Below are 25,086 nucleotides of genomic sequence, written 5' to 3'. Positions count from 1 at the left end.
ACACAGTTGTCGGTCACGGGTAGCGGGATACGGCCAAACTACGTCCTACCTTACTGGGAAGTGGAAACTCGAAAATGTGCCGTAGAATAAACAACTGGATTGTGCTTAAGAGACCTGCATAACGGCATTGTTAGTCATCAGCATTCCTCAGCTGGGGACTGATACCAGCAGCAATTACAGATGTTTGATGATGCACTTCGTATCTCCTTACATCCAACATGCTCCGTACATTCAAAGATAAACATAAAGCCTGTATGCCGAGGCCTAGAACATGAACCTGAGACAGCTGCAACAGTCACCAAACAATGCCTCGGATGACAAGATGATATAGGAGGTATTCCTGGCTGTTGTTTACAGCTTCCCAAAAAAAGGTGATCGACAGGTGCGTCCGACATGGGCGCATTGACTATAGCCTTGCCAGTGTCGATCGCTATACGTTCGAAACGATAATTGTCCGATACTCACTTGCATCAGGGTTATCATGCTCTGATATGATGTAAGAGGATGGGGTAATTGCAGAAGGTTTACAAAGTAGAGAGCTCTGATACGGAGTACTTTACGGAGTAGAATGCTTCATGTCTCCACCACGACTGCATCCATCGTTCTATCTAGGGATTGCTGACGGTGGCTGACATGACCAAGAAAACCATACAGTACATCAACTGCAGTACTCGGCAGACAGATCTATCCAAACAACGACGGTTTGACAATACGTGATGGCAGTGTCTGCATCGCAAAGGCCAAGAAGCCCCTGAAAACGAATCCGGATATGGACTCGCATGATTCGATCCTAGACGCAGATCATCTTAATGATCTCGGGAGAGTCTCAGACTCAGTCAGCCTCGTTTCAATTGAGCTGTGCTTTATGATGTCACTCGGACTGGACAAATATTTGATACTCTGTTCTTCGGTGTCTGGCTAAATATATCCCGAATCCGCAACAGCGTCGTGACATCGACAGGTATCAGTACGGAGTATTATCGATTGAATCAACTATGATTCAAGAAGACGAAAATCGGATACAGAATCAACAGACAGATCATCAACCAAGCCAATAGTCTTACTTCCGCCAAGCGTACCGAACCCCCTGATGTGCAGCCTGCAGCAAGGAACATGCTTGGCATCTCACTCTTCATTCCCCATACGGAGTAGGAAACTAATGATATATGGGGTATGGAGTAGTCTCAGCAGTCTATCTAGTGATACCATCGCCAAACTTACTCCTCATTTTTGGTCCTCGCAAACTCAAATCATGAGGACAGACAATGCCAAGCAGTAGGACGAAACGATCCCACCTCTTGGCAGTCAATTAGAACTGCACTGCCTCCCTAACTCAGTACAACGATATGCGCACGTCCTGCATACATACATGTCGTCTTACTCCCAGAAAGCATCCTCTCCTGCATCTATACCCTCCCAACCAACCAGATCCCTTCCATAACTCCCCGCCAAGCCCTGCACTGCATTCCCTCCCTTGTTCTATCGTCTTGGCAAGCCCTCCATTTCCCCCTTGGGGCAATCAGACCTGTTGGCGTGTCTGGCGAGGTATCACGGGGGGGCCGTATCGGTCCATTTCATTTTCGCACGTACGCTGTTGTGCTGCGTTCGAGTCTTGGCGCCCTCCCTAGATGATCTGTTACTTGGATATGCGGATCTTCCTCGAGCCAGCGAAGCGCAATCACCGGTTACCCCGTAGATAGATATGATTGATGTGGCAGGTGTGGTGCACACTGGCAAGCTAGGTATGACAATCCTCTTGGCACGGGGCGGACGGACGACACTCGAGTTGCAATGTCTGGATAGGGAGTTGACACTGCGGGTGAATTCGGAGGATTGACTTGGCTTGGTATGATCCAGAAGTTACACGGTGTGGATGGTTGTTGACTTGTCAGTTGGCATGCTCTCCCACTCTGTGTAATGCTTGTCTTGGAAGTGAGGGAAGGGATCTTGGCGGTGGTGAGAGGTATGCAAGGTAGAAGTACAGCTGAGAGAGTGGAAATGAATGTATTCATATTAATGTTAGTCAGACTCGAGGGTAGGATGAAGTTGTATGCTTTGTGCAGGTGTTATGCTACTGTAGTATGGGATTGATTAAAAATTTCCCTTATTATAGTTACTATGTTAGGAGACATTTGATGGCATATCACACAGGTAACATGTATGGGTTGAATGTCTAAGCGGGATGTGTAGTGCTGATATATTAGCTGTTTAGAGAGTTACAAACCACAAGTGATGTGTATATTTTATTGTGTGTCTATTATGCAGTGCTAGAGGCTCTCATTTAGCTTTTATAAACTGTTCCCCGTTCAGAGGAGATGTCTATGTTAGTGGAGTACTCCATAGATAGACAGAAATATATAACTAACACTTCTATCCGCAGAAGTCATAGGCATTGTCACTGTTCAACAACCATATGTATGCATGACATGACATATATGACGACAACAGCAGACAGATATCTATCAGGAAGCCACTTCAACGGTGGGATCAGCATCTAATGCGCTCAGTCGTGAGAGCTTGTGGTTATGCACTGCAGTTGTGTAGATGGAGCCGTCACTAGGCCAAAGAATCCTAGAAGCAGTTGCTTCTGCTATCCTATATTTCAAGCCTCGCGTGTCAACCTCACGGGATACGACTAACCACTGACTGCGTTGAATGCCAGCTGATACATGTCGCTGCCTCATAGCAGAGGTTCATGACCGCCATCGCCATCCAATGCATATACTTCCACTCTTATCAAAATGTGATCTTGATGCCCACTGTACAAGGCACCAGAGTCCCAGGCATAAGCCTTTCGATGGCGAATTTGGCACGCCAACCCGTGCAGTGACCAGGCAGAAGCACAGCCGGATCAAGCTTCTTCAGGTCTTTGATCGTGCTCTCGGTCTGCTGTTCCTCACTAGTGGCCAGATGGAAGCCTCCCACAACCGCATGAAGGGGAATAGAACCATCTAGACATTCGACCGCATGCTTGGCCGCGTTGACCACTCCAGCATGGCTGCAGCCCGTGAACATGATGATTCCTTTCCCTGGTGCAGTCAGCATCGACTGCAGAATAGGTGAACGAAGCACGCTTGTGCATGACCAACATGCCTTTCAGATTACACATCAGGAATCGTTCATCAGCAATGAGCTCGTCGGAAAACCAATCGTTATCCTCGTGGCTGAAGCGCATCCCACCCTTCAGCCCGTTCTCGTAGGCAGTGTGCCGAGGGATTTCCCCCGATACAAAAAAGAAATCATCGAGAACAGTATGCGCCTCACCACGTTTGTCGACCACCGCCCCAGCTGCCTCGATCTCCTCGAACGTAGGATCAGCTTGGAGGGATATGATCTTCTGACCAATGGTCATCCCTCGGTAGTCGGGGCGCGAAGGGTGCAAATCTACCGACAGGTCTCCGGAAAGACCCTTGCCCTGCTTGGCTTCGTTGATCAAGCGAATGGCGCGCAGAAGACCACCTGAGCATCGTCAACCGCTATCCAACGAGCCTCAACTGCCTTCGAACAAACCCGAATGATCCCTATGCCAATGCGACAACTGGATAACCTCTACAGAGGCAAGATCCGCCCGCAGCCGCTTCGCGTTTCTCTCCCAAGCGTCCTCCTCCGGGCCTACGTCGAAGAGCACCGAGTGGCTCACATCACCTTTCGTCGCGGTCTGCGAAGACTTAGCGTCGCTCTGAAACTTCGTCTTATCGACGTCGACTTACCACTAGTATTGACAAGCCGTGCGCAGAGCAGCAGATGTCTTCCATTCTCAGCTCCTTCTGAGCATCACCCCTGTCCTGGAGGTCGTGAGGGGAGCCCGCGGCAAGGCTACCCATGAGGCCGGAGACGTGGACGGTGTCTGGCGCGACGGGCGACAAGGGGTCAAGCTCATTGTCTATGATGACGAGTGCTTCGAGAGAGTCGATCTCTACGAGGTTAGAGCTAGGCATCTTGCTTATATTGGACGATGTGTCGATGAGGAAAATCTTGTTGCGTGGAGGGGTAATCTTAGAGGGGACATGCAGGTTGCAGCAGGTGAAGGCTAGGCCTCGGGGTGCACGAGGCCCTGTCTGATAGTGTCACTCTAGACTACTTGATCTTTGGGAAGAAACGATTCTTGGTTTATTTACTCAAAATTCAATGGCGAAATTTCAGTGTTGGATACTCGTTCCGTGCACCTTTAGAAATATATATTTCTGCTTATTACCTCATACTGAGGTCGGACTTTGACCCACCTACAGGATCCCTAGAATTCCATCATCACCCTATTACAAATGCTCCAGCCAACATAGAGTACGGTGAGTTTATATGCTGTATCATACTCAGACCCTCTTCTCGTAACATTTCTAGCTCCTCCTGGATCACACGTATCGAATGTCCAAAGATGCCACTCGCTTCTTGAGCTTGACGCTCGTAGGCTGACAAGAATCTCCACGAGGAGTCCCTGATGCATTTTTCTACCCTGCCGTCCTCGCTATCTGCTGAAACAAGGGCTGTTTGCCGTCAGGAGAGGACTAAGGGCTGTATCTGGACAAGTACTGAAGCCGAAGACACAGAGAACACCAAGCACATCAACACAGTCTGCAGCTGCGCCAGCAAGTGTAAGAATAAGAGCGGAAGGCTTCTGTTGATCGTACCATGGCCCCGGTAGCGAGATCGTTCTCCGTATAGTAGTAGTAGTCAAGGAGTTCATGGCAGCCTCAGTGGGCATAGCCAGCTGGCGTCATGAGGCTTTGGCCCTGCGTCAAGTTTCCATTATCGCTCATACTTATGACGAGCAATACTAGCGGAGCCGAGCAAATTGCCTTGCTGCAGCGTGTAATCTGTTGGCGAAGTTGGTGAAAGGCTGTAAGCTGGTTCCTCTTAGGAAGGCAAAAAGGGTAGAGTATTCTGCCCCCTGGAGTCAACGGTACCAGATATTCGCAGATTCTGCTCGATTTGACATAACTTTGAAGGAGAAAGCAATTGCCATACCGCAATTCCTGTAGTTTAGTGATGGGAAAGCGTGCAGGGACACAGACGGGACTCCAGTGCGTTGTCTCCTGAGCCTGATKGTGCAACCAGTAGAGTGCTCAAAGAAAAGCAGCAGACTTCGGAAGCTCAGTGAGGCTTTTGATATGTGATGAGCAAGTGCACGAAGTGGCTCGTGGATTTTCTAAAAGGGACCATCTCTGGCTGAGAAGCTTCAATTCATAAGTTCATAACAGCATCTTGGTAATTGTTGAGAGGAACCCCATACTCCCTACTGCGGGGAAATCCGTAGCAACGATCAATCTCCAATCTTTGGCTCAAGGCTCAAGCAAGATTCAAACAATATGACCACGGTTACTAGTAAGTCGATAACTCCATCATTCATCTTCCTTTCTGATTTCTTCCAGTCCATCCAACCTGACTGTCCACCGCAGTGGATGAACCTACCCGCAATGCGCTTCCTCCTCCCCGTAATCCTCCTCCTGCTCAGCGCATCCACCACTGCAACCGCCAAACTCGCCCCAACATGCTTCAAAGTCGTCGCCGCACTCGTTAGCCGACCAGGCGACCTGTACGAGAAATTCCAGCGCGAAATCTGCGACAAGGGCTGCCAGCCGACCGTCCCACACTGGGACCTGTGGACACGCAACAACACCTTCCTGCCGGCCGTCCGCAGCGTGATGAAGCGGTTAGATGCACCCCGACAGGAAGAAGCGATGGTGCGATTGGGCGATGATGCAGCGAAGATCATCAAACAGCGGTGCGGTCCGATGCTTGAGGGCAAACATATCTGCTCGGACCCGGAGACACTGGCGGCGTTTGGGAATTGCTTCAAGAAGACCTTTGTGCGGTCGGCTATTACGAATCTACCGGCGCTGTTGCCCATGGTGTCGGAAGAGCTGTGTCAAGAGCAGTATGCATATCTCAAGGATGATCAGTTGTGGGAGGAAACGATTCCGAATAATATGAGAGAGTACGCGGCTGTTTGTCGGGATTTGGGGAATACGGGGAATACGGAGAGTGTACAGGGGCAATTGGATGAGGGGAGTCATGACAATGATGAATTATAGCCTCAGGTTCCTTTTTAATTCTACATACCCCTGGTTATGATAATATTAATGACAACTGGAGTCGTTGAATTCTATCCGAAGTTAAGGACGAGGTGTGTCTCCGATGACGAAAGCGACGGCACTGACCGCCAGGAATTGTTCCTCTGTTGTCATGTCAGCGTTGTCAGCTTATTTTTGCTTCTTCTTTACCATAATGGAAGTGTCTGTTCGCTGCGGACTTCCATCTTTTCAAGACCTCTGTTGATGTTATCTGTCAACGCACCATGAGACACTGGACATCTTGATGTCGCTGTCCTCTGTGTCCTTCATTCGAATGGCGTCGCGAATGACGTGCGCTTCCCGCTTGATGCGGCCCAACCCCATCGTGTCTCACGGCCATCGACGCCTTCCTGCGCCCTTCCTACAGTCTTCTCCTCGTCGTTTCGTTCATCCGGGTGAATTCAAACCATTTGTGCCCCCTTCGCCGAGTTCATTAGGCAAACCCGTCCCCGCAAAAACCTACACCCGCACTCGCAAATGGCTCCGCCGTTTCGCCTACCTCTCAGTAGCCGCCGGAGTGATCTACGCCATCGACACTCAGTTCTACGCATCCTCACTGACGCGGACGGCTCGGACGTTCTCGCTTGGACTCCTCGTCGCACTAGACTACAAAATCAATTTCCGACCGAACCCGCCATTTGCTGAATCCATCACAGCCGTGCACGCCCGCAACGCGGAACGACTGTTTGATCTGCTTCGGCATAATGGTGGCCTGTATCTGAAAATCGGGCAGGCGATTGCCATGCAGTCTGCCATTCTGCCCCCGGAGTTTCAGAAGATGTTTGGCCGGATGTTTGACGATGCGCCGCAGAATGACTGGAAGGACGTGGAGAAGGTGATCCGGGAGGACTTTGGGAAGTCGGCCGAGGAAGTTTTTGGAGTGTCTTTCACAGGGGATCCGACTAAGGGCGTGTTGGAGCGTAGGGCTAGGGCGAGCGCGAGTGTCGCACAGGTCCACTGGGCACGATTAGCAGATGGGCGAGAAATTGCTATCAAGGTTCAGAAAAGGGAGATTGCTCAGCAGATCCAATGGGATCTGTGGGCTTTCAAGTAAGTCCATCACATTTATCCTTCGGGGACGGATGCTAACGAGACCAGAGTGGTCACTTGGGTCTATTCCCGCACATTCGATATCCCATTCTACAGCCTGGTACCGTACATAAGCGAGCGACTGTTCCTGGAGACGGACTTTGAGAATGAAGCGACCAATTCGGAAACCATGGCTAAGCTGGTGGCCGGCGAGTCGCGTCTGCGAGGCCGCGTCTACATTCCCAAAGTCTACCGCGAGCTCAGCTCGAAGCGTGTCATGACCGCTGAGTGGATCGAGGGAATCCGGTTATGGGACAGAGAGTCCATCACTCGTCCGTGGCTCGGTGGTTGGCGCGAAGGCAGCCCGGGATGCCAGGGGACGCCGTTAGATGCTCCCCAGACCGAAGATCCGTTGACCAAGGTTGCGAGGAACCCCAATCTGGTCAAGATCAAGCCGGAGCGCAACCACTGGCGCGGCTGGAACGGCAAAGGCGGCCTAGGTCTGTCGCTCAAGGACGTGATGACGACAATGGTCGACCTCTTCTCCGCCCAGATGTTCCTTTGGGGCTGGGTGCACTGCGACCCGCATCCAGGTAATATCTTCATCCGGCGCAAGCCCTCCGGACAGGCGGAGCTGGTCCTCATCGACCACGGCCTCTACATCCACATGGACCCCAACTTCCGCCACCAGTACGCGCGCTTCTGGAAGGCCCTGCTGGCCTTCGACAACCGCACTCTCAGCGAGATCGCCGAGGGCTGGGGCATCCGCAACTCGGACATGTTCGCCTCCTTCACGATGATGCGCCCCTACCGCGGCGGCGACCTCTCCACGCGCCAGCACCTGGAGGGGCTGAGCAAGGTAGAGCGCGCCCAGCGCCACTACGAGATGCAGCAGGCCGCGCGCAAGGCCATCCGCGAGATCCTCGCGGACGAGCAGAAATGGCCCCAGGAACTCATCTTCATCGGCCGCAACCTGCGCATCGTCCAGGGGAACAACCAGTTCCTTGGCTCGCCGGTCAACCGCGTCAAGATCACGGGCATGTGGGCGTCCCGCGCGCTCGTCGACTCGCCCGATCTGCCCTGGTCCGAGAAGATCCAGAACCTCGGCCGGCATCTCCTCTTCCGAGTCGTGCTGTTCACCAGCGATCTCTTCTTCTACTTTACCAAGGTGCGGCAGTTCCTGCATCTGGGCGGCGGCATGGAGGATGATATCGAGAAGCAGATGAAGGATATGGCCAAGGATATGGGGGTGGATTTGAACCAGAGCATTTTCGAGGGCTAGATTTCTTTCCTGAGATCATCTCCCTCGATTGTACTATATGATTAGATGAACATGAACATACAGGATAGAGCTTGAAAGCCTCATTTCCTTTTATTCTACTCGTCGTAGACAAATGCGCCGTCCAAGAATCATATATCATACCCATACCGACCATAAAACTCCCGCCAAATCCGATCCATAACCATCGCTCATCGCTCATAAGAACAAAAAGGGTATCTAACTAGTATTCCCACCCGGAGAATCCCAACGGCCTCCATTCCTGCCCCGGATACGCCGTACTTGACATGGTGATCTCCTCGCCCGAGTCGTCATCACGCTGCACGGGCAGTTCCACCGGTGCATCGTCGGAATTAACCGCCCTCGCCTCGCCGCGGTGCGGATGGCGCTGGCGCTGGCCCTGCATTTGTCCTTGCACTTGCTCGCGACTCTGGTCCCCGCTTTGCTCCTCCGCTGCCTTCTCATCCGCAACAACAGGCTGCTGCGGCTGCCCGTGTACCTCCGAGTCCTCCTCGTAGGTCGGCCGCGAGGACTGCAGGAGCCGCTCCGTGGTACTCTCCAGCCAGCTTCCCTCCCCGTCGCCTGCGGTTGCGCGGGCGCCGTGCTCCTCGTCCGAGTCGCTCGGCAGCGTGAGTTTCCAGGGAAGTTCCTGGTCGCCGATGCGGCTGGTGCGTGGGTTGCTGCGGAAGGTCCCTAGGTTGTTGGCTGGGTCGGAGGTGTCGGTGCTTGGGTAGCTGCGTTCTTCGGGCCGTGGGGGGAAGGTCTTGGGGCTGCGGGAGCGGAAGTGGAGGTCTTGGGCGTAGGCGCGGTCGACGCTGCGGCCGCGGGAGGGCGGGGTGCGGGGGATAGCTGGGGGGATGGGAGAGGTGAGATGTGGGGGTGGAGAGAGTTGGGGGGTGGGGGGGGGGGGGGAGCGGGAGTGGGGGGCTTGGGCGTAGGCGCGGGCGACGCGGGGGCGGCGGGAGGGCGGGGTGCGGGGGATAGCTGGGGGGATGGGAGAGGTGAGATGTGGGGGTGGAGAGAGTTGGGGAGAGAGTTGGGGATGATGGGGGCTTGGTGGTAGTGTCATCTGTTGTTGTTGTTGGTGATGAAGTTGGAGGTGTGGTGGAGGAGGTGGTGCTGATTGGGGGGAGACCCTGCCGCTATATGAAAAGGAGCCAGCAGGTGACGGCAGTCTATCTGGTGGAGCGAGCCGGCCGTCAGGTTGCTGAGATAGAGATGCTGGTGCTGCCGCTGCTAAGTGCTGACTGCTCCTGGAGGCCCGGGGCGAGCGTCTGAAGCGAGAGAAGGATTCGGGCGCAAAGTATCCCTCTGCCGGCGGATGTTGTCCCTCGAACGATGTCTGACTCTCCACGTTTGATCGGCGCCGACCACGACCAGTCCGGTCGTCTGAGTAGAAGCGTGTATGCCCCGGTGCTGGATGCGAGGAAACCGGACGAAGCCATTCCATTGTCTGCGCAACAGACGACTCGGGAGCTCGTCCATGCGCATGAGTCTTATTTTGCTGTTGCTGTTGAGAGCGACCGAACCATGCCTAGTTGAAATATCAGCTTGATACAGTCAACCAACGAATACGGGCTTGACTTACACCCAGCCTATCAAAAGCTCCGCGACGCGACCGGTCAGTTTTGGGCGAAGGCTCATCAGAGAACGAGGGACCTCGATTCCGTCTGAACAACCTAAACATCTCCACGGGCGGTTTGCTCTTGGGAGATGCTAGCTTCCGTTGAGGCGATCCCCTTGAAGCCAGATCAGCGTCAAAGAGGTCATCCTGCGAGACCTGTGCATTTGAACCTGTCCGCGGGCTGCTTGAGCCAGCGACAGAACCGGATTCATAAGAAAAACCAGGAGTCACAGACGAACGGCTGACGCCTCTGGAATGAGTGAAAATTTCAGCCTCATCACCGCTCAAGCGGCTCTTCCGAGCATGCCAACGGCTGAGGCCGGTACTCGGAGTGGTAGCCGTGCCAGCAACACTAGGAACAGGCGTTTGATTCGCCGGACTCAGCATGTCGCTGGGATTAAGATTTTCGGGTTGACCGACGCCAATAAGATTAAGACTAATCTCTGCTCTTGCACTTGCAGATTGGGACGGCCGTGCTGGGGACTTGGTCAGCTCGTATTCGGAGTAAGTGGTCATTGCGAGGCCATTATAGGGACATCTTGAATAAAGATATAAGAGAAAAAGTCAAACTCAAACTCACCCGGTCCCGGCCTGGATGATGGCTGCAGGCCCGAATACGCCTCCAGGGTGCCCAGCGAGGAGATGGAGGGAATGCTTATGCGACGAAGAGGAGGTGGAACAGAGAGCCTTGTACTAGTTGCAAGGTCGACGGGGGATTGCTCTAAGCCCCGCCAGTCACGGTCTAGAAGATGAGCGCCCGCAGGTGGCGGTGCGTCTGCGTCTTCTGCGTCTTCTGCACCACCAGCACTCATCTTTCCATCGTCAATCGCAATTTTTATTGGTGATCTTGTCGCTGAGCCCAGAATAAAATGTAGCATTCTGGTATGGAGCCGTCAACAATTCACCTCGTTCCTGTGGCTTGGCGTTTGCTTGTGCAAGGCCAGCCTCTTTCCCACAGTTCGAGTCCACGCAATAGTCTGTCGCTAGAGTCGCTACGGTTGCATCGACAGGGAATGGGCGCTTATCGTCGCTTTTTAGAGGCTTTCGATCTATCTTTGTCCTTGTCGACACTGTTTTTCTTCTCAAAATGCTCGGCAATTGAGCTTGTAAGGCAGAAGAGCTCGACAGCGCCGTGCAATGCGAGCTTACCATCATCTCGCTGGGCAATGGCTTTCTAAGTATACGTCCCTGTGTATTCATTTGGCGATGTAAAAATGCTATATTGATATCATCAGCACTTCGTCGTCTACCCTCACTTGCCGCTGCCTGCTGTGGCTCCACATCCCAGCGCAGTTGCGACGACTTGGTCAGGTCTCCTGTCCGTCTGATGATGGGTAAACTCGCAAACTGCACAGTATTGCGCTTGAGAGTCATCCTCTCAGCCTCATTTTGGTCTATGGCAGATTGAAAGTCTGAAAGCTGGATTTCTCTGCGATAACCGTGCACCCGGTAGAATCCCTACTGATCAACACGCAATTAGATGTGACAGGCAAATCATCGGATGCATTCGACAATAGTTAGGAAAGCATTAATCATGTCCATTCTGACTTGGACTGCGTATGTTCATTACACCATGGTATCACACAATAGGATAAGCAAGACAGGACCAGAGAGAAAGAAGACGGATGCAGCGAGGGAGCATCATACATAGACCACAACCTCCGCTCTCACGTGCTTATAAATAAATGCAATGACCACCAAACCAAAACCAAGAAATTAAGCATCTACCTTGTCTGACTCTCCTCTTTTCAGCTTATTTCTGCCCTTGGCGAAGAGACCCTTGGCGGCCTCGCCTGCTCGGCCGCCCAGGGCTCCCGCCGTTTGTAACAGGTCCTTTCCGCGTTGCTCGACCTGTTGTTTGTTCATTATCGAACCAAGCGGGGCAGATGGACGTCGTGCGTGGCCCGATCCGGGCGGAGGGCCATCTTGGTTCGATGAGGTGAAGTGCCCAAGAGACGACAGCTTCGGGAATTTCCCCTTGGATACGACCGCTTTAGGCTCGACAGAGGGAGCCTTCATGCTCTGCTCCACAATATCCATGTGTTCCGGATGGGCACGAATCACCACCTGTAACCAATTCTTCAAACCAGTATCGATTGTCGCGAACTGGTCCCGTGTACGGTCAAAAGCTCGCACTCGGTCATCGGAAGATTGAATACCCATAATGTCACGGAAGCCCAATAACGTCGGCTCCACCGTGGGCGGCATCTTGGGCTCAGGCAACGGGGATCGCTGCTCCATACTTTGACGATTGACAACTTCGGGCAGGTAGCTTTCATTCGAGTCCCTGCTATTTTCCATGGCAGCAGGAGTCACTAGAGTGAGTTTAGGCTTCTCAGGTGTCTGCTGGAGGTCACCTTCGTGGCCTCTATCTGTTGCCATCTCCGTCTCGTTGGGCACAGTCTCTGGCGCTAGCTCGGTCGTATCGTTTGCCACAGGGAATTGTCCTGGAATTGGAATAGCCGACGGCGAGGCCGCCTGCAAGTCCACCGGAGGTACCTCCTCATCCGAGGACGATGATTCCCACGAGAACCGTCGTTTCAACTTAGGTTCTGAAGTAGGCTGAGCAGGAACAGCCGGTGCCGGAGTGCCCATAGGCGAACTGGAGTACAGATCCTGCTGCGAAGCATTCTGAGAAGCACCGTAGACAGGGGCTGGCGGCCTTAAATCCTGAGGGCTTGATTCGACTTGCTCGCTCCAATATCTTTCGTATTCACTGGGTATCAGACTGTCTTGTCGACTGGTCTCTGTGTCTTGTCGAGCAGTCTCCGGCCTGGTAGGATTTTGCTGCTCTGTTTCCGCTGAAGGTGTGGTTTCCCGGCTCAAGGAGCGAATTATCTCCTTTCTCAACCGATCACTCTCGGTGTCCTGAGGCGAGGTTTCGGCGCTGTTTGAAGGGATGATAACTGGAATTTCTTCATGGCTTTTGATGGGGGAATCGGCAGGCGGGTTTGCGCCAAAGTTGAGGGGCGCTGGTAGATCCCTGTCGGAACCAGTCTGAGGCAGTAGCACAGAGGCTCTATGTGGCAGTGGCTGGTGAAATGAAGAGGAACTGTCTCGAGGGGAGTCTGAAGGCGTCTCCGACGACATCTCTGCCAGCACAGACGGAGGAGTTGCCTCGGCGCTGTTATTGATAATCGGTTTCCTCGAAGGGCTGTTACCCGGGCTGGGAAGGCTAAGATCTCGACGATGACCAGGCTTAAATACCATGGCCTGGTCGTTGGTGTCTTTCGGTGTTGAGATTTCACCCGGCTCCTCCACGATTGTTGGCGTCTTTTCTTCGTTCGGACCGCGAGTACCTATAATGGGACTGATGACCGACGTGCTGTCACTATTGGATCGTGCAACGCTGTCAACAGTGGTGCTTGGAGTGTCGGGAACGTCGAATGCTTGGTGTACAACTGAACGGAACCCGAGCGACGGGTTGTGCTGCAGCTGATGGGTTTGTTGAGGGTCAGAGCTCTGCTCTTTCTGCACGCTTGAATCCGAAGCCAAAAAGTCAGCGTCGAAGCCAGAAAGTCGCCTGACATCGGGGAGCTCAAGGCTTGCGGCACGAGGCGCGGTTCTTGGAGTGGCACTTGAGTCGTCGACCTTGCCGTGACCGACATCGTTCGGCGCATTAGATACCGGCCCCGGTTGAAGTTCGTGGTGCGCGGTGGCAGGCAGCTGAGACGTAGAGACAGGTTCAGGATGGGAACGGCCCACACCGGAGGAACTGTCATTCCGAGGGGTATCTGGAGACTGTTGGCGTCTCTCTTGCATGCGTTTGTAGATGTCGGCAGGTCGCACGAAAGGCAGAGGCTTGTTCGAGGGAGCACTGCCCGCAGTGCCCTCGACAGCATTGCGGTCTGCCGACCGACTGCGACTTTCAGCAGGTCCTACACCGAGCGTTGCCACCTGATCCATTGAGCGTGATCGGTCCATGCTGGGTAGCGGGGGCCTCGACGGATCCCGAGGACCTATTCTGGACAGGTCGTTGGTGCTCTGGCTGAAGCTTGCCGGCTGGGGCATTGGTGGCGGCTCATCATCGTATTCCTCGTACTCATCGTCACCCCAGTCATTACCGTCGTACGAATATTTCTTCGCCTCAACCCAACGTTTGGTCTTTGCGCGGTTAACATTTGTTTTGAACGAAACTGGAGTTCCGCTTTGTGGTGCCACTGGAGTATTTGTACTGGGAGATGTACTGGATGTCCCAGACAGCATCTGTCAGCTGAACCCAATATACGCCGTCCTAAGTGAACTTACAGCGTCTCATACTCCGGTTCGTAGGGAACTTGAAGTGGACGAGCCATTGCTACACGCACGACAGGGAAATGGACAGCTTGGCAGCATCAACAAACTGAGACTAAAGTTTGCGCAAATAGCAAATCAACGTAGAAGGCACATCTGACAGGATGTCCAGACGATGTAGAATCTGTTATCGAAATCAAGACAGGATGTGCTGGACCTTGGACCGAGTTCGACGGAGCCTAGAGAGGAAATGCGGTACGTTTCACAAGATGACGTGGGTACGATCGGATTGCGATAGCACCTGATGCTCAGCCTTGGCGACGTGTCAATGTTGGGTAGCGGGTATATCAAAAGCAGCGAGTTGTGGTAGATAATTTTGCCGATCAGCTTCCTGAGGATTTGAGTCTCTCCCTCAGCGACAGTCGATGATTGTTGTTTTTTCCCCTCTGCCAGTTATGATGGAGAGGTGCCCCTGGTACTTAAAATAAATTGCGGCCTGATGCGGCCTGGGGAACCAAAATGTGGCTGTGGTGGCTGTGCAAGTGGCACCCCTGTCACGTGGAGAACTGCCACACTTTCCCCCATCCGGAATGACACGAATCCGCCCCGAGAGAGTGGCAGAGGACGGGCGTCTTTCTTGGCCAGATCAATACTCCTGTTCATGAACTCTTGAACTTTGACGATATGGAACTCCCTAGACTTTCCTAATTCACTACTAACCCCGACTTCACTCGATGCTTACTTGTTTACTCCCCCTATTCGACTAACGCCGGATACGCCTCAACCGTTGCCTTCTCCTTATCGATTAGCCCGACCTCTACTTCGTACATTCTAGACTATTCCTCAACTTCAAGCCGCCTCGACACATATATTCTAGCGGCCACAACGAGCCTGCGATCTTGAAAATGGTCGGTCCCTCCATCCAGGATCGAACGGGCGAATTTCAGGCCATCCTCGGACAGGCCCAGAAACGCCTCGCGACTTCCAAAGTCGGCTCACAACGTCAAGCACTGCTTTCGGATTCGCAACGGAGACAGGCGCACGCAGACACAGATGGACAAGGACAAAGCAAACGCCGGTCAGAGTTTGCTAGGAGAGCCGCGGAGATTGGACGAGGTATCACAGCGACAACCGCGAAGTTACAACGGTTGGCTGAGTGTGAGTAGCTGGTTGCTGGTCAGATTCTCTTCATCTTGCTGATCTCAACATAGTGGCGAAGCGCAAGACGCTCTTCGATGACAGACCTGTCGAGATCTCGGAGTTGACCTACGTCATCAAGCAAGACCTGGCGTCGCTGAACCAGCAAATTGCTTCTCTGCAAGCGCTTACATTATCGCAACATCCGAAGACGAATCGATCAAAAGCGGATCAGGAAGGCGAGCACAATGACAATGTAAGTGGACTCCAAGTGGCCGACTTGCGCAATGCTAATGCCACCCAGGTCGTGGTTATGCTCCAAGGAAAGCTGGCGGATGTCGGTGCGAACTTCAAAGAAGTCCTCGAGGTCCGAACCAAGAACATTCAAGCGTCGCGATCTCGGACAGAGAACTTTGTCTCTTCGGTATCGTCCAAGTCGCAAGTTTTGGATCCGCAACGGTCGGACTCTCCACTGTACAACCCCTCGGGACGGAGGACGCCACAACCAGGTTTCCAGGGAGGTTCTTCAGATCTATTGACGCTCGATCCCTCAAATCCGTCGCCTCTTGGGCGTCCATCGTTCCAGACAGATCAGCAATTACTGGTCATGGAGGAGGCGCAGACGAACAACACGTACATTCAGGCCAGAGGCGAAGCCATTGATGCCATCGAACGCACCATCAGTGAACTCGGCGGGATCTTCGGCCAACTGGCTCAGATGGTCAGTGAGCAGTCAGAGATGATCCAACGGATTGACGCCAACACCGAAGACGTGGTGGACAATGTTGAAGGCGCCCAGCGTGAGCTAATGAAGTACTGGAACCGCGTATCCGGTAACCGATGGTTGATCGCCAAGATGTTTGGTGTCCTTATGGTGCGTTTCTCTCTTCTTGATGCCATTGCAGGAGCTGACTGGACAATTGCAGATTTTCTTCCTTCTCTGGGTTTTGATAGCCGGATAGATATACCCCCTATTTTTTCTAATGTATTATTATGGGCCCTGGCTCTTGCTAGACACATCGTACCCGCGGTCGGACGCATGTTGCATATCTTTTTCCACTTGAACATGGAGCTATTTCTATTTACCAGTGACCTAGCTAGACATTTCCTATGATCACTTATTATGGGCCGATGTCGATATTATGTTGCTAGTTTGAAAATACTCTGTCGGTAGTGAGCGCCGACATGTACGTATAGTCCTCCATTGCTGCATAATCCACGGCGGTCTTCTGTCGATAGAAGGATTGTGGCAACACTACTCAAGTCTAGATCTCAATACTGGTCATCACAGAATTCACAATGTAACCTGATACACGACCCGTGGAGAATGTGAACCGGATCCTCATAGCGATGCGTAATCACGCCTCGTCGATACATCTCCTTCTCAGCTGCTTCAAACCATACCTGTCTTAGACCGGGAGGAGCAACGAGCTCTTGCTCGTCAGCGGCCGTTTCGTCACCATCCACGGACGCCAGGTACTCATCCCAGTCCTTTCGCATCCGCAGCAGGAACTCCGTCCGTTTCGTCTAGGTGGATGATACATCCCTGGTATGTGCGTGGTGCGTGCGCGTATGAGTATGGCTCTGTATGTTCCTGGCGTGCGCATGCCGCGCTTCTGCGGCCTGGTCGTCTGCTGCGGCGAAGAAAAAGTCTAGGATCCTTTCGAGCGTGGATGTCGTGAGGAGAATACTAAGCCAGCTTCCGGTTGAGGACGGTGGGAACTCGGGGTTCATCATGTGGCGCACAGAAGAGCAGAGGAGATACATGCAGTGATGGGTTGCGAGGAGGACCTCGGTCGTTGTGAACGGAGACCGTTGGAGGATGGATTGTTGCTCTTCGAGATGGAGCAGATGATGGGGTTTCCCTGTTTCCCTTGCTGCGTCTCGGGCATCTGCGTAGGTTTCGAGGAAGAATGCGAGGTATGCTCTGGAAAACGTTAAAGGGGTGTAAAGGCTGACATGGGGTCAATTGGGTTCGACGTACAATGGATACAATAGCCGAGATTGAAGCACGCCCACACCTCGGCTGTAAATAATTTCCTTTTCGGTCTTGGAGGATGACCAAAGAGACTGAGCGTCAGAATCATGCTGCAGATGATGCCGTACTGCGTAGTCGGCTAGATAGTATGACAATCTGAGGCAAGTCACCCAGCAGCGAGTCAGGTCGGCGAGATAGCCGAAGGAATATTGGGGGAATTCATCGTGCGACCTGCTAGCAGTGTACTGCGGTGGCTGGGGTGGGAAAAGCTCAGAGATGAATGTCAGGTCATCTCCAGGAGAGCAGTCGCTGCTTTGCAGATATCGGCGCTTTCGATGATGAAGATATTCGCGAGATATCGCATACTCTTCTTGGTGGATTCGTCGATACAGCACCCGACAGGACAACATCAAGGAAAATATGTCTGTCAGTGTGCAGTGTACCAGTATCTTAGTAAGGACATTGCCTGGTATTTCCTCCCAGATCGAGTTCCTCTGTTTGGGAAAGTTGCTAAGAAACGTTTATCAGCTTGTATGTGCTCTAGTTGCTCCGTGACTGGGCATACATCGTGGATCTTCCTCTTGACGAACGGGAATGCCTGCTTTGGTGTAAAGCGTGTCGAACGCGATCTAGAACATGGTGGCTCATGTTCGCTTCAGTCCATTGAAAGGTCTCGCCGACTTTGTCGTTTTTCGTTGGGGGATGTTGCAGTTTGGCGATTTTCTGAGACCAACCAGCTGTACTTCAAACCAACCGAAGGCTAGGTCCCAACGCAACTGAATGAGAAAATAATGAAACAATTGCGCATCGCCGTGGGTCTGGCCCCAAATCAGGTTTATGTCTTGGCTAATCTTGTTAACCGTGTAGTCCCACTAACCCGCTGTCAGATCATACTGAAATAGTCAACTCGGTGGATCAACTAATAAGGCTGAAATAGTCTGTTGCCACTGGTATATCCGACACGTACCACTCTAATGGTGATAGCAACTCATGGACGAGGGAATGTCAATGAACCCGTACCCTTACGGCAGATCTGACGACTCTCCAGGTCTAGGCAGACTTCACGCCCTTGGCTCAACTGAGGATATTACGGCCAGATCGAACTGTGCAAGATGCTTGTGAGAAGGAAAATGTGGTTCCGAGCGTTGAGAAGGGTATGCGGACGATCTGTAGGGTTCATCATAGCCAGTCATCCATTCCTGGTGGTATTGTGAGAGCAGACCATCCCGGGGGCCCCATGAATAAGGCTCTTGCCTATGCATCAGTATGTTGCAAGGTCTCTCGCAAGGGCTGTTGCTATATGCTGCTCTCCGCCATAGCTGACGATGTCCGGAGTAGTTCACGCCATGCTTTTTGGTTGATTGACATACCATAATCGAAGTTTTCAAGGAATTGTAATGAGATCGTCACCTGTCTGTTGATGTCAAAAGGAAGGGAAAGATAACAAGGCTTTGAGCGGAGAAGGAGAAGCAAGCGAGCATCTTGAAAAATGCTGCCTGTTTCGGATCGATAATTCTACTACTTTACAATTAACCCTTGATATCATGCAAGATGACATCCACCTTCTCTCCAACAGTTCTATGCCAGCAACCTAATCATATCTCCCGAAGATCCAATCTTCATGCTCCATGTTTCAGTCACTGTCGCTCCCAAAGCCGATATATACGTCCATCGGCGAAAGCCCCCTGATCTCTTCTACACCAGCTGTGAGGGCATCCATCACGACACTAACCCAATGCGCTGCTGAATTCTTTGCCGCTAAGGGGTCATCGCGAACCTCGGTCTCGCTGAAGTATTCAATGTCCGTGGCGTACCTAACGTTGTCAGCTATGCATCGAGCACGTCGTGTCAAGAGGAATGGCATACACTCTCCGAGTCTCCGGATCAAACTTGAGAAACGAAACGCCAACAAAATTAAGACCGTGATTGTTGAATTTACTGTCATATGAACATGTCAGGTTGTCTCAAGCAACGTGCAATATCGAGCGTACTTACACAGCCATATCAAGCATCTGTTTCTTGATGCGCGGAAGCTCATCAGCATTCAGGAATAGAGGCGCGTCAGCCAGACTGAAGGTCGGGTAGTGTCCTAGAACTAGAATCCATAGGTATCCGCCGGGGTTCTCAAAGGTCAGGTCCTGATGCATCTCCCTCTTGCCGTAGTACTTGGGTGTATAGCCCGTGTCTGACAGGGTTCTCCAGATCTTGCACTCGTTGCGGAACAGCTCAGCCGCATTGTTTTTCATAGATCGCTTGCCACTCTGTTCCTCTCTCATGAATGGATCTGCCCTATTGTCGCTGGAGTTAGTGAACGAGGCTTGCATGAGACAGAGGGCAAAAGACATACTCCAGGAAGAACTTGATGACGACAGGATCCTTAGTCTCGCAGTCCTCAGCTTCAAACACGGCCCTGCGCTGGTGGTAATTGTTGTTGTAACGCTCCCAGAGGATTTTCTTCAAGCGATAGGCACGTCCCGCGACTGGGAAAGTGGCTTTTTCGAACTTCCTCATGACACTCCCAGCAGGGAAATCCTTATTGACGCCTTCACACTGGCACTCACCCTCCATTTTGAGGTTGGCAATGTGGACTGAGCTGGGGAGGAAGCATGAAAGAGATCTGAAGCGTGATATCAGCCTTATTCTACTCACGTGCAGACAAAGCATCAGTGAATGGGATAGAAAGTAGCGCTATCCTAAGCGAGACGCGTATTCCATCTCCAGGGTCTAGCGTTGAACGCGTTAGAAAACACTGGTTGAATCATTCATGACTGTATATCTCTCAAAGGCTAGGTACTTTGCCTCTTCTGCTTCCTCAGGTTCCAATATCAGACATTGAAGCACCCTCTAAACATATGTCCATACAAAGTGCGATAACACATCAACAGTTGAAACGCAGGCGCTTAATATAACCCAATGATGATATCTCCGTCTAGCTGAGCATCCAACTCCAACTTCACCTTGGCATGGAGATTCAGATGAATCTTGATATTGAGACTTTCCTTCTTGCCATCGTCCCGTTTCGTCGTTGGTTCAGCAGCTGGTTCGCTACCAGTTGATTTGACCACCACAGTCTTTTCTGTGGTTTCTTGCATTGGCTCGTCTTGGATCTCTGCTGGGGTACTTGATCTTGTGAGCTATAGAACGGATATTGAACTGACATGAGTACTTACCTCGGAGCATCCTGCCATTTTCGATCGCTCATTTTGTGATTTGACAGTGAAATATGGAAGTATACAGCTGCAGAATGACGAACAGCAACAAGCAAAGATAAGATAAATTAATGAAGGAACAACCGGATTCTCTCTCTATATCATCTGTGGGTTATGTTGCATCTGTGTTGTGGGGATACCTTCATTTCCGTTTCCGTCGATCAGCGGCCAAGTGTACCTGACCGAACCACAACCACCGTGACAACGGCATTGTTCTGTCAATTAATCATCGTCACCAAAAGTTAACTTCATTATTTAAGCTACATATGCTGCGGGAGATGCCTATACCCGAGTCAAACCAACGACACCATTTCACTGCGTCACAACAAATCCACATCATGGTCCTCGGCCTCGCCTTAATGGGCGCCATGGCCCCAGCAATGATAAACATGGACCAGAGCTCCAAGGACCCTGAAGCCAGACGCCAACAAGCCAAGAAACAACGAGGTCATATCCTCGCAGAGTGTTATAAGAACGAAGAAACGCCGGAACAGCGAGACCAACTGCACAATGCACGGATATATCTCGACGAAGATGGAAAGGTACGGTACTCAGACACAATCCTCGCCTTGAACTACTGCTAATATAAATAGTTGTACGTAACCAAGCACCCGACTCCAACAATGACCCCCTTCGACGGCCACTTCTATACACACCCCGACTTTCCCCCCGACAATACATCCGGACTCATCACGTTAAGCGGGGAGATGCCGCCGCTCGCTCGATGGGTCTTTATAGATGCCGAGACGAATGAGATGCGCTATGGAGGGAAAGGGGATGCACAGGGCCATATCTGTGGGCCGTTTGATCTACTCGATGTCGAGAGTGGATACGTCACGCTTGAACGACGGCAAAGGTGGCTGGCTGTAAAGTTGCCGGAACAGCAAGCCCGAGAGAGGGAGGCGTTGGATCTGGGAATTACTGGGTCTGAAGGTGGAGTGGGAGGGGTGTGGACGTTGTACTTTGATCGGGATGAGTATGTGCTGCCGGAGGGGACACAGTGGGTGAAGCTTCGTTTGAGGCATGTTCCAGCGGGGAGGTAGTGAAATCTGTTTCGAGAAAATTGGTTTTAATAGTAGTATATCATGTAAATTGTTCTCAGAGGACTGGGTTGTTGGGCTGTAAGTACTGAAATGTTGCATTCCGCATTCGGCAAGACATGTTGCCTGAGGCTGCGGTCTCGAATTAACAAAGAATAGATGCAGAAAACCACCAGAAAATCAGCCAAGAATCAAAAAAGTCAACCATTATCATCACTCATAGCTATTAAGCTCACAGTTCACCGCGTTGGAATGAAATGCTTGGATTGCTCCTCCTGCTCGCTGAACGATTCGGGAAACGCCGCGATGGCAGCCACAATGCCAACAGCCATGAACGCCAGAGAAATAATGGACCAAATGACGCCCCAGCAGCGGGAAGAGCCACCATATCTCTGCGCGAAGACGCTTGCATCGGAACTATTGACTTTGCGGAGAATGAGATCGTCACACTGTTCACATTAGCATGGACCTTTTCAAGAAGAGACGAAGGACGTACAATATCCCAGACGCTGTAAAGCGCTGACATGACTCCGATAAATAGCTACTGACAGTTAGCAATAAGCCAACAAAAATAAAGGTAGGGGAAAGACATACCACAACCCACCGCAACGCCTCCCCATGAACGATAAACCAACACGCAACGAGTAACCCGACGGCCATCAGAATGGTCAAGATAGTCAACCAGTCCCTCCGCGCCCACCACAGGGTAAGCAAAAAGCACACCCCCAGAACAATACTCGCCACCTTGCTTGCGACAATGTCAAACCCAGCGAAGATCAGCAGAGCACCGATGATGGATGAGCCTAGGTATCCCGCGGGCAGGGTGATAGCGCTGATACCGCCCTGCATGTGTGTGACGCCGCCTTCGTGGGGGTCTAATGAGATGGACTTTACTCTGCCTCCTGTGCAACATGCGGTGATGGCATGGCCGAATTCATGGAAGGCGATGACCAGCATCTGTTGTTATCAGTAACCAGCAGACGGTGAATGGAAGTAGTAGTTGGTACCTTGAAAGGCCATAATGACCAGCGGACGTAGGGGAGGTTCCAGAGCAGTGCGATGACAACAACGTACGCCCCCATAACGCCCAAGGTTACTGCTTGAGTGTGGTTGACTGAGAGATCTCGCTTGAGGAGATGAGGCTGTGAAGCCTGCGATTCCTCGAGTACGCTTCCGGCGAGGGCTGCATATGGTGCCATTTTGATGTTGTCTATGTCTGAGGATGATCTGGAAATCAAATTGAAGGTGTAAGTGTACAAGGTAGCAAAATGAAGCTTTTATTCCTTCCTCGTGATCATGGTAATGCCTGACGGCCTGGTGCCTACGCGTCCAATTGCAAATCCCTGCGCCGCAGTAAACACTTGTCTTATTCCGGCTAGCGTGTAGCTGATATAAGCCTATTTTTAGTATATGGCTTGTGGATCCCGGTGGCTGACCAATTACCTTGCACTTCGTTCCAAACTGTTTTTTGATTGACCAGAAGCAAGTGTAGATGTGCCTTTTCTTCAGATCAACTTCCATCCTGAAGAATTTACTATCTGCGTACTCTGTGCTTTAAACCAATAAGTATTGCTTGAGATGTCCATCACTGATGCCTCTTATGATATTAGCAACAGATTGAGGTTGAATTTGAGTCATCGCTCCACTGCCGGGCCCAACGCTAACAACGCCCCATGGCGAAGTTTCTTCGGTGGAGATATTCGCAGACTACGCTAGTATCATTATGAATATGATAGCATGAGAGTGAGACACCATAGACGCTAATAGCATCATTGCCGACATGTCTGGTTCATGTAGTGAAACCAATGCTTAGACTGTCGGGCCATGGACGAAGTCTAGTAGTCGATAACCGAGAACAGAAACGAGTCCTATTGCACTGCAGGATGGCTATCGACATAACAACATAATTAAGAAGACATGAGCTTCGCTCCAAAACCTATAACTACAGCTTCTCAAACCTCCCATGCCTCCCCTCCCCATCCCTAAACCTGGCCGCCCCCATCACACTCTCCGTCGCCAACACCTTGGACCCCATCTCAAACTCCCTCCGCAGGGCATCCTCCATCGACCTCGCCCCATACGCACTGTAATAGCAACTCCCCCGATCAACATTCATACACTGCTCAGGAAACCGAATCAACTTCCTCGCCAACACCATCGCCTCCTCCACCGCCCTCCCCTTCGCAACCACCCGACTCGCCAACCCCATCGCCAGCGCCTCGCGCGCACCGACCCCCCGCCCCGTAAGAATCAGATCCAGCGCCCGCCCCAACCCCACAATTGCCTGCAGGTGCACCGTCCCGCCGTCGATGAGCGGGACGCCCCACCGCCGACAGAAAACACCTAGGACGGCGTCCTCCTCCACGATGCGCAGGTCAGCGAGCAGCGCGAGCTCCAGCCCGCCTGCGACGGCGTGTCCGGCTATCGCTGCGATGAGGGGCTTGGATGTGTACAGGCGTGTAGGGCCCATTGGTCCTAGGGATGGGACCTGACCATCGGTGGTGGATGAAACAGGAACAGGTTGGAGGTTCTCCTGCGTTGTCAGTGCGGATGGGGAGGTCCCGGCTGCGGCGACGGCGTGGAGATCTGCGCCGGCGCAAAAGGTCCCGCCTGCGCCGGTGAGGATGCAGATTTTCTGGGCGGGGTCGGCGTCGAAGGCTAGGATGGCCTTGTAGAGGGCTTTGGCGGTTGGGGGGTCGACCGCGTTACGGCGGTGGGGGCGGTTGATGGTGATGGTTGTGATGCCGTCTTCGGCGGTGGTGAGGATTGATTGTGTCATTTTGTAGATGGTTTAAATGATTAGTTTGACGATTGTCGTCTTGTCTTGAGTGGGAGGTCATTTATCGTGAATACGAGCCTCGGTTAAGGTACCTGTGTTGGACCGAGGTGATGACAGCATCCTGTGCTGGGATGCAAGAACACATCGTGTACAAGCTGTTGCGACCGCAACCGCTAAGGCCTGCTGCCTGCAGAGCAAAGTAGTATGTTAAGCAGCAGATCTTTAACTGAAAAGCTTCAATTCTCAATAAGGTGCTGGGTGGCCTAATACCTTAGAGGTATTCTGAACAAGATTAAACCATTAGTTAATGACTTCCGGATCTTTGCATTTTGCACGCTGGTAATCATATTTACAAGTGTACTTAAATATAAGTTCATCATACTGTTTGATGAATCTAGTGATCCTCTCTCACTGACTGCTTCCCCATTCCTGGCTCCTCTTCTATTGCATATTCAGTTGCAGAGTGGGTGTTCAAATACGGCTATATTTAGTGCGTATCAGCAGAGATATGGTAGGTTGCTTTTTTTTCTTCCTTGGGTTTGTTGGTGCTGATTAGTGTAGGGCTGGATGTTGATCAGTTAATGGTTCCTGTTAGGTAGACCGTAGGTGAGACTGGTTGTTTCAATCTTTGGGAGAGATGAGCGATGCATTTGCTGTATGCATTGCATTTGGATATGATTGCTTTAGGTATACTGATTGTAGTGGGCTTG

The 25,086-nt window shown here is 52.0% G+C and overlaps 11 protein-coding genes across 11 annotated transcripts; 4 read left to right on the top strand and 7 right to left on the bottom strand.

Annotated features, from left to right (window-relative positions):
- Positions 1 to 2,736: 2,736 nt before the first annotated feature.
- Aspvir_005247 (MBL fold metallo-hydrolase) lies at positions 2,737 to 3,938 on the bottom strand (the record flags this gene model as incomplete). The annotated part of the gene is made up of 4 exons (XM_043268466.1): positions 2,737 to 3,029; positions 3,094 to 3,459; positions 3,511 to 3,658; positions 3,711 to 3,938. 4 exons carry the CDS (start codon positions 3,936 to 3,938, stop codon positions 2,737 to 2,739), a joined length of 1,035 nt encoding a protein of 344 aa, XP_043124401.1.
- Positions 3,939 to 5,411: 1,473 nt separating this feature from the next.
- Positions 5,412 to 6,029, top strand: Aspvir_005246 (uncharacterized protein; the record flags this gene model as incomplete). Its single annotated transcript, XM_043268465.1, has 1 exon — positions 5,412 to 6,029. The coding sequence occupies one exon, from the start codon at positions 5,412 to 5,414 to the stop codon at positions 6,027 to 6,029; it is 618 nt and encodes a 205-aa protein (XP_043124400.1).
- A 283-nt stretch (positions 6,030 to 6,312) lies between these two features.
- On the top strand, positions 6,313 to 8,379 carry Aspvir_005245 (ABC1 kinase family protein; the record flags this gene model as incomplete). Its single annotated transcript, XM_043268464.1, has 2 exons — positions 6,313 to 7,118; positions 7,167 to 8,379. The coding sequence occupies 2 exons, from the start codon at positions 6,313 to 6,315 to the stop codon at positions 8,377 to 8,379; spliced, it is 2,019 nt and encodes a 672-aa protein (XP_043124399.1).
- A 220-nt stretch (positions 8,380 to 8,599) lies between these two features.
- Positions 8,600 to 14,295, bottom strand: Aspvir_005244 (uncharacterized protein; the record flags this gene model as incomplete). The annotated part of the gene is made up of 6 exons (XM_043268463.1): positions 8,600 to 9,910; positions 9,965 to 10,476; positions 10,581 to 10,853; positions 10,906 to 11,458; positions 11,729 to 14,186; positions 14,249 to 14,295. The coding sequence occupies 6 exons, from the start codon at positions 14,293 to 14,295 to the stop codon at positions 8,600 to 8,602; spliced, it is 5,154 nt and encodes a 1,717-aa protein (XP_043124398.1).
- An 843-nt stretch (positions 14,296 to 15,138) lies between these two features.
- Aspvir_005243 (t-SNARE syntaxin) lies at positions 15,139 to 16,332 on the top strand (the record flags this gene model as incomplete). Its single annotated transcript, XM_043268462.1, has 4 exons — positions 15,139 to 15,391; positions 15,445 to 15,626; positions 15,675 to 16,244; positions 16,297 to 16,332. 4 exons carry the CDS (start codon positions 15,139 to 15,141, stop codon positions 16,330 to 16,332), a joined length of 1,041 nt encoding a protein of 346 aa, XP_043124397.1.
- A 565-nt stretch (positions 16,333 to 16,897) lies between these two features.
- On the bottom strand, positions 16,898 to 17,758 carry Aspvir_005242 (uncharacterized protein; the record flags this gene model as incomplete). Its single annotated transcript, XM_043268461.1, has 2 exons — positions 16,898 to 17,297; positions 17,355 to 17,758. 2 exons carry the CDS (start codon positions 17,756 to 17,758, stop codon positions 16,898 to 16,900), a joined length of 804 nt encoding a protein of 267 aa, XP_043124396.1.
- A 1,223-nt stretch (positions 17,759 to 18,981) lies between these two features.
- Aspvir_005241 (uncharacterized protein) lies at positions 18,982 to 19,916 on the bottom strand (the record flags this gene model as incomplete). Its single annotated transcript, XM_043268460.1, has 4 exons — positions 18,982 to 19,162; positions 19,215 to 19,286; positions 19,344 to 19,637; positions 19,696 to 19,916. The coding sequence occupies 4 exons, from the start codon at positions 19,914 to 19,916 to the stop codon at positions 18,982 to 18,984; spliced, it is 768 nt and encodes a 255-aa protein (XP_043124395.1).
- Positions 19,917 to 20,248: 332 nt separating this feature from the next.
- On the bottom strand, positions 20,249 to 20,550 carry Aspvir_005240 (uncharacterized protein; the record flags this gene model as incomplete). Its single annotated transcript, XM_043268459.1, has 2 exons — positions 20,249 to 20,468; positions 20,519 to 20,550. The coding sequence occupies 2 exons, from the start codon at positions 20,548 to 20,550 to the stop codon at positions 20,249 to 20,251; spliced, it is 252 nt and encodes an 83-aa protein (XP_043124394.1).
- Positions 20,551 to 20,895: 345 nt separating this feature from the next.
- On the top strand, positions 20,896 to 21,600 carry Aspvir_005239 (uncharacterized protein; the record flags this gene model as incomplete). Its single annotated transcript, XM_043268458.1, has 2 exons — positions 20,896 to 21,099; positions 21,151 to 21,600. The coding sequence occupies 2 exons, from the start codon at positions 20,896 to 20,898 to the stop codon at positions 21,598 to 21,600; spliced, it is 654 nt and encodes a 217-aa protein (XP_043124393.1).
- A 236-nt stretch (positions 21,601 to 21,836) lies between these two features.
- Aspvir_005238 (M50 family metallopeptidase) lies at positions 21,837 to 22,796 on the bottom strand (the record flags this gene model as incomplete). The annotated part of the gene is made up of 4 exons (XM_043268457.1): positions 21,837 to 22,046; positions 22,094 to 22,138; positions 22,192 to 22,554; positions 22,605 to 22,796. 4 exons carry the CDS (start codon positions 22,794 to 22,796, stop codon positions 21,837 to 21,839), a joined length of 810 nt encoding a protein of 269 aa, XP_043124392.1.
- A 743-nt stretch (positions 22,797 to 23,539) lies between these two features.
- Aspvir_005237 (enoyl-CoA hydratase/isomerase family protein) lies at positions 23,540 to 24,376 on the bottom strand (the record flags this gene model as incomplete). The annotated part of the gene is made up of 1 exon (XM_043268456.1): positions 23,540 to 24,376. The coding sequence occupies one exon, from the start codon at positions 24,374 to 24,376 to the stop codon at positions 23,540 to 23,542; it is 837 nt and encodes a 278-aa protein (XP_043124391.1).
- Between the last annotated feature and the right edge of the window lie 710 nt (positions 24,377 to 25,086).

The sequence above is a fragment of the Aspergillus viridinutans genome, assembly GCF_018404265.1.
Source record: "Aspergillus viridinutans IFM 47045 DNA, scaffold_3, whole genome shotgun sequence".
NCBI classification, from domain to species: domain Eukaryota; kingdom Fungi; phylum Ascomycota; class Eurotiomycetes; order Eurotiales; family Aspergillaceae; genus Aspergillus; species Aspergillus viridinutans.
The sequence above is the reverse complement of the archived record's forward strand: the minus strand, read 5'-3'. Positions and strand labels throughout refer to the sequence as shown.